Source organism: Camelus dromedarius, chromosome 12, assembly GCF_036321535.1.
Source record: "Camelus dromedarius isolate mCamDro1 chromosome 12, mCamDro1.pat, whole genome shotgun sequence".
NCBI lineage: Eukaryota > Metazoa > Chordata > Mammalia > Artiodactyla > Camelidae > Camelus > Camelus dromedarius.
This window is the reverse complement of record NC_087447.1, coordinates 8807257-8820796: the sequence shown is the minus strand read 5'-3', so window position 1 is coordinate 8820796 and position 13540 is coordinate 8807257. Positions and strand designations below refer to the sequence as shown.

Below are 13540 nucleotides of genomic sequence, written 5' to 3'. Positions count from 1 at the left end.
AGAGGTTGGTGCCAACTCCAGTCTCCTGACTCTAAGACCAGTGTTCTTGTCTCTACTTCATACCCAGTTGCTTCAGGGTGACTCAGACCCATATGGAATTGCAGCCTGGAGCCTGGAAGATTTCTATCTCGGTGGTGTGTTTCAGCCTGCACTGTGGCTCATGGTTATTAGCTATGTTATCTGACTGATTCTTCATTCAAACACATTTACAGGGAAAAAAAAATTATCATGGATTTGCAAGAAGACGTCCACGAACCAGTGACCCCAGGGGGCCCCTGGGTACCATGGATGCCACACACACGGATGCAGACACCACACTGGAGCCACCTAGATGACCCTCCTCGGCTGTAAAAGACCTCGGCTGTTGTCAAAAGACCAAGCATTCATTTCCATTATTTTTTTTTTTTTGATTGTCATCAAAATGTAACAACAAAATTTGATTTGTGTAAAACCTTGAGCTGTTGAGAAGATACCCACAGAGCCCAGTTTGGGGAACACCGAACATGGCACAGGTCTTTGAAGGGCTATTTGTTTTAGGATAAATCCGTGCAGCAATCAGGGGCATTTACAAGAACCACTAAGGCTAAAGGGAGCTGCAAGTGCTGATCAACCCATTTGTTTCCTTTTACATACATGTATTTATATTTATATATATATATACACACAATTTTTAAAGGTTACTTTCCATTTACAATTATTACAAAATGTTGGCCATATTCCCCGTATTTTACAATACATCCTTGAGCCTCTCTTACACCCAATAGTCTGTACCTCCCACTCCCCCACCCCTATAGGCAACCCCTCCCTCCTCACTGGTAACCACTAGGTTTTTCTCTGTATCTGTGAGTCTGCTTCTTTTTTGTTATATTCACTAGTTTGTCACATTTTTTTAGATTCCACATATAAGTGATATCATCCAATGTTTGTCTTTGTCTGACTTATTTCACTTTGCATAATGCCCTCCAATCCCATCTATGTTGCTGCAAATGGCAAAATTTCATCCTTTTTATGGCTGAGTAATATTCCATTGTATGTATATATATATATATATATATATATATATATATATATATATATATACATACATATATATATATATACATACCACATCTTTATCCATTCATCTGTTGATGGACACTAAGGTTGCATCCGTATCTTGGCAAAGGTAAATAATGCTGCTATGAACCTTGGGGTGCATGTATCTTTTTGAATAAGGATGAGACTGGGGCCTGAGAGCAGTGGGAGACCTCGATACTTTTACACAGCTGTCAGAGACTGGGAATATCCGTGGGCTGTTAGGGTGGGGACCTCAAAGCACCACCCATCCATTCATTCAACAGATACTAAGCACCAAGTACATGCCTGGCACTGTTCAAGGCACTGAGGATAAGACAGGAAACCAAACAAAGCTCCTGACATCATGAAGCTTACATTCTAGTGAGGAGGAAGGGAATGAACAAATTAGGGAATGAATACATGTCAGAGAGCAGTAAGTAAGTGGGTAAAAGGCACGGGGTGCCTGGAGCCAGGAGAATGAGGGCTTATTACTTTACTTAAGGTGTCAGAGAAGGGCTCTCTGGACAGGTGACATTGGAGGGAGAAGAGTTTTTCAAGGGAAGAACATTCCAGGCATAGTTCTCCACAAACACAAAAGCCCTGAGGTGGAAGGGCAGGGGGACACTTGTAGCCTGAACTCCCTGTGGGAGGGAAGGTGGGGGTCAGAAGGGCAACGAGGGCCAAGAGACATTTGCAAGCACTTGAATTTTGCCTCAAGTGAGATGGGAAGTGAGATGATGGAAGGTCCTGAGTGAGGAATGAAGACATTATTAAAGGTTTTAAAGGGTTGAGCCTATTTCTGTGCTCAGAGGAGACCAGAGCAAGACCAAGCCTGAAACAGGGAGATCAGTTAGGAAACAATTGCCAAACTCCAGATGGGATGTGTGATGGCCTGGAACCAGGCAGCAGATGGAAGATGGAGCAAATGGGAATTCCTTATCCTCTAAACGTAGGATGTAAAAGAATGAGAGAAGTCCGGGATGACACCAGTTTTAGCCTGAAAAACCTGAGGGTAAAGTTGACATTCATGGAGTTAAAGTCTGTGGGAGGGACTGGGGTCAGGGGAGGGTTGAGGAGGAGGGAGGTAAAGAGAGGATTTTCCCACCAGGTGTTCAAGCTCTGTTCTAGATTAATGAAGTCACCCTTTTCTAAGCCAACCACATGCTTCAGCCACTCCACCACTGGGAATACCCAATATATCCAATGCACCCAAAGAATTGTAAGCAAGGACTCACACAGATACATGTACACCAATTTCATGGCAGCATTATTCGGAATAGCCAAAAAGTGGACACAACTCAAATGTCCATCAACAGATTAGTGGATAAGCCCAACATGGCATATACATACAATTGGGGTGGGTATGGCTCAGCGGTAGTATATGCTTAGCATGCACAAGGTCCTGTGCTCAATCCCCAGTACCTCCATCAAAATAAATAAGTAAATAAATAAACCTAATTCCACCCCACCCAAAAAAAAAAAAACAAAAAATACATACAAGTCAGCCTTTAAAAGAAAGGAAATTCTGACACAGGCTACAACATGGATGGACCTTGGAGACATTATGCTAAGTGAAGTAAGCCAGCCGCCAAAGGACCAATGTATGATTCCACCAGCACGAGAGATCTAAAGTAGTTAAATCCATAGAGACAGAAGACAGAATTGTGGTTGTCAGGAACTGGATGGAGATGGGAGGGGGAGTCATTGTTTAATGGGTACAGAGCTTCTGTTTGGGACGGTGAAAATGTTCTGGGGTCAAAGAGTGGTGATGTTTGCACAACAACATGAATGTACTTCATGCCACTGAACTGTACACCTAAAAATGGCTAAAACGGTAAATCTTATGCATATTTTACAATTTTTAAAAAATAGATGGCACTCTCACAGGTTAGTCCACTGGCAAGGGCTCTATAAGGCTTTGGACATTTATAAATACAAACTCAAATTTTTAAAAAAAATCATTCTACAGTTGCCCCGTGGTTAGCAGTGAATGAAGAATATTGGTACCTATTCCACCAAAAGGACTTCAGCATCAGGAGAGGCAGAGCACTGGGGGTGGGAAAGAGGTGAAACTGAAGCCTATTCCAGGCAGAAAGGACTGGATGAAAGAGACAGGACTGGAATAAGATGGTCAGAGAAGCAAAGTGAGCAGAGAGGACTGAGACATCAAGAGCGGGGAGGCTGTGGACCAGCAACGGCGGTCAGGTCTGATGACAGCTTTGGTGACCTAAAGAAAGTCATCATCTCGCTTAACAGTCCCGTGTGAAGCTGATAAAAGGGCCTAATTACAAGAACTCAGAGTACTGAGCACTAACTGTGTCCAAGCACCGCACAGCTACTCACTGGCTTGATCCTCCCAACCACCACCTAAGGGAATTACTCTGATCATCCTGATTTCACAAATGGGGAAACTAGAACTTGCCTCAGGTTAGAGCAGCAGGAACCAGATTCAAATCCAGGCAGTCCAGTTTCAGAGTAGAACTCTTAACTACTAGGCTACACAGTGCTCAACACCAAACAGCGTGGCATGCAACATCGTGACTCTGGGGTCGACCGTTACAGATTCAACTTTCCAGCATTTCATCCTTCAAAACCCTCTTGAGCATTGAAGGCATGGTGTGACCAGACAGATGACTCAATTCAAAAGCCCCACAGCCTTATCTCCAAAGCCAGCAATGGCTCTCTGATCAAATGCACTGATTTTCCACTTCTGCACCCAAATGACTCTTCATGACAACAGCTGATATGCTTACAGCATTGCTGTAAGAAAGCCAACCCAAGCTCTGATCTGTTTTTAACTATTCAGGGAAACGGCAGAATCCTCTTGAGAAGTTGATTTAGAGAAAGCTGGAGGCCACTGGCAGGGGCAGGAAGAGTTCATTCCTGGCAAAGTCATGTTTACATGAAATTCCAGCTTCAAAGCCCATGAAAGTAAGAGATGCAAGCAGGTTTCTAAAGAAACGTTCATGATCAGGGAAAAAACCTGTGACCTGGCCGGGAGATGAGTTCCCAGCCAAGATAGCTATAATCTTTCTCCTGCAGTTTAAACCAAAGCACGTGAAGATGAAAAGCCACTGCCAGTTCTTCTAGCTCTGCAGACTTTATGTGAACCCCTGTGCCTGACTGCTTTAACCTACCTCCTTCCGTGTTGGCTCTTGATAAATGCTCATAGAAGATATAAATATTATGTATCCAGAGAATAAAAAGCCCTTTGGGGGAAGGGGGTCAAATCCCAATCATCTTTAAATCTCAAAAGACACTTAATAAATGTCAACACACATCGTACAAGAAAAAAGCACTGTGCTGGAAACAAACACTGTGCGAAGCTGGAATCTGCTCCCAAAAGGGCAAGAGAGGAGGATGCAGGCGTGGGAGTGCGGTGAAGCCAGCCAGAAGTTCATGCCACCATCTCTCTATTTTATGTGCCAGGCATGCTGGGGACCTTTCCGAGTCCCCAGTGGATGTGAAGTCTAGCAGAAACCCAGCACTGTGGGAGCTGAAACAGGGGTGCCCAGCACCATGGGAGGGCACACAGACGGGGCACTGAGCCCATACCTGGAGGCTCAGTAAGCCTGGGGTGGTGACTCAAAGGCCCAGTGAAACAGGGGGCAGAAGGATTGCGGAGGAACACTGTGAGGACAGATGCAGGGACCAGCATCCTGAATTCGGTACTGCAAGCACTTTGATATGCCTAGGGTGAAAGGTGCACACAGGAAGCCGTGGGCGCTGAGATGAAGTGGGTCACAGCAGCCTTGGATGCTAAGCCAAGGATGTGAACTTCATCCTGAAAGCCAAGAGGAGCCACTGAAGAATTTTAAGCAGGGGAGTAACACGATATGATTTTTATTTTAGACTGGCCTCTCCTTAAAGCTTACTCTGTCCGTCCGTGGAGGAAAAGATCTAAGGGGGGCAGGCCAGTTAGGAGGTGACGGCAGTAAATAATGACAACCAAAGATGTCAGGGATGCCAAGGAGGAGGGTGACTAATGTGGCAACCAGATGGTTACAGAGATGATCGGGTTAGCAGGGGGAGGAGAGGCAGAGGAGGGCCCAGCTCTGGAAGGCAGGCTTGAGAATCAGTGGCCCCGAGAGGTTGCCCAAAGAGTCCAGAGTAAGAAAAATGAAGAGCCCAGGACAGGTCCTTGAGAAATTCTGCCATTTGTGAGCTTGTGGGTAGAGAAGAGGCCATAAGGGTCCTGGGAAGGGAGGGCCAAGTGGTCCTAACCGTGCAGATGAAAAAGAGGTTGGGGGGTGGGTAGTGCTCCAGGAGGGAGGGGGCACAGTACCAAACGCCCTGAGGCTGCCCTGGACAGAATGAAGGATGGATGAGAACAGCTCTGGGTGGAGACAAGGGAAGCCCCATGGGAGGGAGTAGGGCACTGGAATGAGTGAGACGGGAGGAAGAAGTGAGGGAAAAAGCAGATGGCCCTTTCAAGCAGGTTGGCTTTACAGGGACAATGCCACAGCAAGATGGGGGAGGGGATGGAGGAGAGTTCCTTTAAAGGGGGAGGGGCATGCACAGATTTACTTGCCAAAAGGAGATGCCAGGATAGAGGTGGGGTGCCCGGAAGAGTAGGGGTGACAGATGGGGGTTAAGGAAGGGGATACACAGAACCCCTGGAGGGATTCACCTTGGGAGCCAAGGCCAACGCCCAGAAGGAGGGGGCGTCTGCAGGGCGGAGGGACAGGAAGCTCCAACTCCCCAGTGGAGCTGATGGTGCCACGTGGAATACAGGCTGGGTGACGATTTCAACATTTTAAGAGAGGATGGACTGTTCCTCTTGAACACATTTTTAATTTTCTTTATGAAATCTCCTGATTTATAAATGTTTGCAACTGTCTGAAATCCAGCTTAATGGTCCTGCCCGCCCCAAACCTGTCTATGGCCCAAACTGAGCTCCCTATGCCCAGGACTCCCATGCCCTGTTTCTTCTCCCTCTCATCTCCCCCTTCATGTGGGTGTCTCCCCTCTGGAAGCCTGGAAAAGCATTTCCTTTACAGGATCAAAAATACTTTTTTCTAAATGCTGTTGAAGCTTCATTAGAAGTAGATATACTAACCCTGAAGTTCTAAGTCTCTGGTCTCTGCCCCACCCCGAACTCTGAATTTCATAGATACTGTCCTAAAAGCATGGAAATGGCCCACATATGTATGCCACAAATGTTAACAGCCCTCCGTACAAAGAAACCCTGAAGAATCGTTTGGAAAGAGTCAGTTACTCTTCTTTAGTGCATTTTCCGTAGGCCTTTCAAACAGCTCAAGAAAAAGAGGATTTGAATCTCTAGGTCCTATAGAGGGAAAGGCTGGGCCTCTGGCATCCAGAACCAGCTCCTTCCTGAGTGTGACTTCTGGCCCAGGAAGGCGTGATCATCTGTAAAAGTGCTGGTGAACCTCATGCCTGGATGGAGGTACCATCATTACAATTAAGGTTATCATTATTTCAGTCCCACCACCTTCTCTCACCTGTGTTTGGGGTGGAGCCTGACACTGCCTGGGCTTGGCTGGTGGCTTCCTCGGGTTTATTCTGGTCTCTGCATTCCAGGGCTGATGGCTGTGGTGTGTTCTAACAACAAGGACAAGGATTGTTACCAGGTCGCACAGCAAATCATCTAATCAATTAAGATTCCTCAAATGCCTACCATAGGTATATGAAAAACCAGAGGCCCCACCTTTACGCCCCACTGCATCCCAGTCCAGTCCACCCTCACTAGGAAGCTCTGCCTGCAGAAGAGATAATAGGATCTTAAGATGGGAGCTGGCACCAGCTGAAAGACATCCTCTGTGAAAGTCCGGTGACCCTTATACAAAGGGGACAACACCATTTCAGGTTCACCAGTTCAGCAGACCCAGTACTTGTCCGCAAGGATTTTGCAGCAGTAGAAGAAAAGAGCTAAGGTGCAACTCAGCACCCAGGAACGAGAGGCCGTCAAGCAAAGACTATGTAGAAAGAAGGATGTGGTAGATCTCCAATGCAGGAGCCATCACCATCTTGGAGGAGAGGTCCCACTAGGAAGGAAAGCCCACCTGGGCACAGGATTCCCTGGCCAATGCCAGGGTCCTGTCCAGCAGCAACATGGAAGCCAGTTCGTGGAGGACACGGTTACTAGCAATAGCTTTAACAGGCTATTCTTTTCATGTGTTTGCTTAAGTTGACCATCATCCCAAGAAATTACTCCTTCTCACGAGAAAGTAATTTAGAGGTTGATGAATGGAACAAGCCTGGATTTTCAACTTCAAATTGGTAAATTTTCTTATTCATGCTTTCTTCTTACCAATGGTCTAGTCTCACCATAAGTAATAAGCAAATCCCTCATTAGACTTTCCCAAGGGCTGGGGCCATGGATCATTTGTCTTGTATCCCTGTTTGTAGAGCCTAGCACAGTGTCCCAGGCACTCTGGAAATGTCTGTGGCTTGGATAGATGACTGACGAAGGAAGGAAGGAAGGAAGGGAGGGAGGGAAGGAGGGAGGAAGGAAGGAAGGAAAGAAGGAAGGAAAATAGATTCTTTCAACCCAATGACACTTGTATTTCTTTATCAGCACATGACACGAAAATTGAGGCACAGATAACTTAAGTAATTTGCCCAAGATTGTATGGCTAGGAAGTGGCAGAGTGGAGATTAGAACCCAGGCTATCCAGCTCACAAACCATGCTCAAAATCATTAAACTATCCACTCATGTTTTACAGCATATACTAGAAAATATGAGAGAGAAAAAAGTCCAAGGCTAAGTTACCAGAATATCCAAAATAAGAAGTCATCCTGAAGGAAGTATGGTTCTTAGCTAATTATATAGATTGCCTCTCAGTGTCCTGTTGGCATAACTTGTAGCCAAAACTAAAGTGCTTGAGAAATAACAGAGTAATGTTACTAAACCAGCAAAACAAAGATTCTATAAAAGTGGGATTAGATAAAGAGGTAGGAAACAAATTCAGTTCCAATTTAATTTAGAAAAGAAACAAATCATCAAGCAAATAGTTTTTTTGACACAAATATGAAATTAATCTGATACAGATAGGAAATTAATCTGAAACCATCAAAAAAAGTTGCACTGCCTTAAAATCCTACACTCCCTTTAAAAATGCAAACTTCATGAGGAAGCCATTATTAAATCCAGCCGTACTAAGCAACAATTCCAATTCAATCCCCGGAGATTAATTTTAAGGCACTAAATGATTCTAAGATGTATTTTAGTAACAGAGAGCCATGCCCAGAGAAAAATTTCAGGGATAAAAATCCTTCCACAGCCATCATTTTGGTGTTTTCCTGAATACAAAGGTTCAGAAAAATAGAAGAAAGAACATGATATAGAGATGGAGACCAAGAAGAGTAAGAGTTAGAATATTAAACAGTGTTAAAAATTAAAGGCCCAAAGTTTTCCTTTTCAAATCTACTTCTTTGTGGAAAACATTGTACTAGATGATGCATGAGCTTGGAAAAGATTAAGGCAGGATCCAGCCAGTGGTATAGCTTCTAATGTACCAGAAGATGAGGTGATATCATCTAAGCCAAGCAAGGGACAAAACCAACGCCTTCTGCTGATGTGTTCTGCGCTGATCAAAGGAGAAACCCAGAGGCAGGGAGCGGAGAACCCACCTTTAGGTGAGACTGGACAATTGGCGTTGTCATTCCAGGACATGACCACTGTGTGGCAGGAAAGGATGTGGAGGAAGGGCAGGCTGTGGCCAAAGAACTCTTTGGATCCACTCCAGAGAAGAGAGGATACACAGGGGAAAGGTGGAGGGGCGGCATTCCCCCGAGGCTCTCCAAGACCCCAGACCTGGTGTTTTACATCTACAAGTCACAGTGAAAGTGTGGAGAAAACTGATACATAACTATATTCCCATGCAAAAGGGTAGAGCCCTGGCTAGTTACTAGGTAACAAAGCACATAGCGGTTAAATAGTATTATTACTATATGTGACTATGTTAACTCGTGTGAATCACAATTTCCTGGCCAAGAAGATTGAACTGAAATTTTTTAAAATTTCATTTTCACTTTTTTTTATTACATTTTTGTTTGTTTGTTTTGAGGTGGGGGAGGAAGGTAATTAGGTTATTTATTTACTTATTTTTTTAAATGGAGATACTGAGGACTGAACCCAGGACCTCATGCATGTTAAGCATGTGCTCTACCACTGAACTATACCTTCCCCCAATCCTGAAATTTTTATTCTAACAATGAGATCAGGTTTTTTGACCAACAGATTGGTAAAAAATAAAATACAATAAAAGAGCTCAATAAAAACCAATAAGGTTGACTCAGTATTGTAAACTGACTAACTACACTTCAGTTAAAAAAAAAAAAAAAGACAAGGAAAAAAATCCTAGGAAGAGAAGGAAAAAAAAAAAATAAGGGTATGGAGAAACCAGGGGTTTTCACACTCAGAATGTACACAGATACCGCCTTTGGCGAAGGCTACTGGGAGCAGCTAGTAAAATGTTCAGTGCCCGTGCTCCTTCACCCAGCACTTCCATCACTAAGTGTCCGATTGAAATCCTTGTACATGGGCTCAAAGTGGCATGTGCTGTGATGTTTGCAGACACAGGAAACAACGTACAACATGTGACACTTCATTTAGGCTCTGCGATATTTCACAACAGTGAAGGAGAATGAAACAGATCTGTATTGACCTACACGGAACATCTCCAAAACACATTGTTAAGGGAAAAAAAGCAAATTGCAAAACAATATGGTATGGTCTTATTTGTGTGCTTTTAACCCACCAAACTATAGATGTCTGGGTTACTATACAGACATAAACAACTAGATTACAATACAGATATGTCCAAAGCTTTGAGCAGAGTGTGCAGGGAGCATGCCATGATGATGGCGGCACAGAGCACTCTAGAGTGTACAATTGGGCTTGGGAAAAAGAGAACGTTCCTTGTTTGAATTGTTTATTAAAAAAAGAATTGCTGTATGGTGTAATTAAAAATTAAATCTTTAGAAATGTTAGCTTTAAAAATGTCTACCTGCCCCATCATGTGTTTATCAGGTTTGGAAGGATCTTACCAGCTGTGATTCCTTCAACAAGAGGAGGTTCATTCAACAAATACTGATTGAGCACTGACTATGAGCCAGACTGTTCTAGACTGGGAAACGTTAAAAATATCTGACTTCATGGAGTTTATATTACAGAGCGTTTATGGCATCATCTCCTTTGGGGTGGGGGGAGTCTCTGGGAGAGAGGCAGGGATTGATAAAATATGCCCAGAGGCCAGAGGATGACATAGGTGGGCTCCCGCCATCTCTTCTGGACCAGGGAAGGAGGAAGAGATGGGAATGGTTTAAGGTTTCAGTGCAGGGTCGAAGCATCTGGCTGGCCCCTCACTAAGCCCTCGCTGCGTCTGCTCCACCTAGCTGCACAAGTTGGAGTGTCTGCAGTCGGGCAGCTCCCTTGCCTCTCCCCAGGCCTCGTGGAGGGACTGGGAGCCAAGTGGGGAAGGGTGCAGCCGAGCTCCGGTCTGGCTTAGGAGCTCCTGGCTCTTTGGGGCCACCCAAAGAGAGTCCCCTTCCTGAGTGAGGCCACTTAGAATGATGGCCAAGAGCCAGCGGGTTAGGGGACAGAGGGACTGACAGTAAGAGGAAAGTGAGTGGAAGGGAGTGAGATTAGAGGGGAAAGGAGTGGATGTAGGAGCTGGCAGTGCTCCACCTTGGCCAAAAACGGGGAGAAGTGGGGAGGGTATAGCTCAGTGGTAGAGCATGCACGAGGTCCTGGGTTCACTCCCCACTTCCTGCTTTAAACATAAATAAATAAATAAACCTAACTAAGTCCCCCCCCCCGCAAAAAAAATTTAATAAAAATAAAAGCAGGGAGAACATCTCCTATCATGTGCCATCTGGCGCCAGAGCAGAGCCCAGCAGCCTTTACTGTGCTGGAAGCCCGGTGAGAGCTGCCGGTCCCTCAGCATCCTCACTGCCCCTCCCTTGGCTCCTCGTCCAGACAGCAGCCCACCTGGCTTCTGCTTCACTTCCTGTCTAAGCTGAACAGCATAGGGAATAAAGTAGGTGAAGCGACTCGAGAGAGGTTTATCATGAAAAAGCAGAACTGAGACTAAACTTATCATAGGAATTATTCTGCAATATAAACAGAGATCAAAGCATTACTTTGTACACCTAAAATTAATACCATGTTATACACCGACTGTATCTCAATAAAACTGGAAGAAGTGGAACTGAGTTTGTGGTTTACTTAAGAGATTAAACATACAGTTTAAGGGGAGAGGGTTAAGGGCATCCTGGATCCCAGACCACCCTGTAGCATTTACAGAAGGATGGCAAGGAGAGGGCCCGTGGTACACACAAAGGAATTACTCAGTAATAGTGAAATTGCAGACATCCTTGACAAGCAAGTAGGGGAGAGGTTTCAGGCTAGGGCGGCCTTTCCTGAGGCCTTCAAATCATACCTCACAGGCCCCAGGCTGCCCCACCTGAGCCGGCCCAGCCAGCTTCCCTGTGACGCCAGTTCACACGGGTGCTGGAAGGCGGAGGTAATCTGATTGGCCTGGAGAGTCATGTTTGCTAGGGAAGACCAGCTCTGTTAAAGATCAGGGTCAGGTTTGAACCTGTTCTTCCAAACCTACGTGCTGTCCCTCAGAGAGCCAAACAGTAAGACACACAAGGCGACGGGAGCAGCTTTGCAGAGCTCTGGTTATTTATAAGATCCAAGTGGGTTTGAAACAGCCACACCCAGTTGAACAGACTGGAAAATAAGCTAAAGAACCACCTCCACTTCATTGCTGGTCCACTTTGAACTCAGAGAATCGGCCTGGGTCCGCTGCCATTTGCACAAGCCTGCATGGGGCTCTTGGCAACTGAAGACAGACATAGCTCAAACCCACGGCATCACTTTCAAACACACAATTCCATACCCACTTCCCCAGGAGATTTCTGATCTCAGTGCCTCCAAACCTGCTTTCTAGAAGGACTTTGTCCAAACCTGAGAAAGATAAACACATTTGCCACACCCTAGCCTCGCTGTCCCCAAAGGAGGGTTGGACACGCCCTGTGAGTGCTCTGGGCTCGAACACCACACATGCTTCCCTGCTCACATGTCACTATTTCACAGCCAAGTGCTTCCCAGCAAAATACACGAGGGCTTTGTCTCATTCTGCAACAGTCTGCGTGGGCAACAGGGCCACTGTCACTGTCTGTCCAGCTCAGAAGGGAGACCAGCAGGGTGGAGGGGGCAGTGAGCTGCAACAGCGAGGGTCAGCCTCACCTTGCTTCGGGGGCGAACACAACTCTGCACATCCTGGCTGGGGTTTCACAAATCTCACTAAGAAGGAAGGGCTGGAGGAGGACAAACGAAGGTGCTTTCTTTGCATTACTCCCTTAGTCAAACAGGGCATCAGAATCGCATCTGAAAAGTGCATTTTTTTAGTTAATAAAAACAAAATAATTAATTGGGAACAGAATAATCAAAAGTCACACTTTCCATACTTAAGTGACTGGTTTGGGACCAAACTGATCAGGTTTGGGGAGCCCCCTCCTCCTCCACGTCCCAGCTTTCTCCCCCTCCCAGCTTTCTCCCCCACCCCCTTCCTCAACTTCAATTCTTGGCCATTAAATCTCTGCTATAATTCTGGTGGGGGGCATCTCCAACCCACCCCCGACCCACCTTCATCTCCCAACAAACCCCCTCAGGTCTCTTCCCCACTCAGCATTCCTTCTGCAGCCACTGCCTCACATTTCTTAGATCAGCTCTTCACCTTCAGAGTCTCCAAGATTTGGCTTTACCTCCTTTTTCCACCCCAACAAGGCAGGCCCGGATGCAGGAAAAGTGTGGCTTTTGAAGTTTGCTGAATTTCCCTCCTTTCCTGAAGTTAAGTCAGACTCATCAGGAGCTCAAGGAGAGCAACTGATTTGCACAAGGTTCCTAATAACTTCTTAGGGAATCAGTTCTGGTGTTTGTTTCTCTTGTTTCATTTGCTTTTGTGTGTTTGTTTTTACCCAGGGTATGAGCTAATGCCTCAGAGATCAGGGAAATACACAGTAAGGGACAGAAGGAAAATAGGAGAACGTGTCACTAAGGGGAAGTGTATTAAGTGATAAGTTAGCGATAGGAGGGCTGATGGAGTTTCTGCCGCGTGCCGTGCACTACGTGCCTGGCACTGTGCTGACAACATGATGGTGAACAAGCTGACCGTCCCCCTCCCTCACAGAGCCGACAGCCTGACGGGGGAGGCAGCCACACAAGCAACCGGCCACTGATGATCTAATATGAAGAGTGCTGAGAACGGAAAAGTACAGCGCACACGGGCGCACACACCGTGGCGGGGTCGGGGGGGGTGTGGGGTGGTGCTTGCGTGCCAGGGAAGAAGACTTCCAGGAGGAAATGTTCCTTAAGCTGAAACCCAAAGAATTGAGGAAGAGAAGCCTGTTGAAAGCCAGGGGGCAGGAGAGAGCAGGGTATGAAATAGCTGGGTGGGGCTGGAGAGGCCAGTTTGAGGCCGCAGAGCAAGCACTCCCTGGGGGGACCTT

The 13540-nt window shown here is 46.0% G+C and overlaps 1 protein-coding gene across 2 annotated transcripts in view; it reads right to left on the bottom strand.

Annotated features, from left to right (window-relative positions):
* Positions 1-13540, bottom strand: part of AHNAK (AHNAK nucleoprotein) — an 89842-nt gene that overhangs the window by 36671 nt on the left and 39631 nt on the right. For both annotated transcript variants that reach the window (XM_031459458.2, XM_031459459.2), the window contains exon 5: positions 6519-6618. In XM_031459458.2, coding sequence (XP_031315318.1) covers positions 6519-6618 — 100 coding nt within the window. The remainder of the gene's footprint in view (positions 1-6518; positions 6619-13540) is intronic.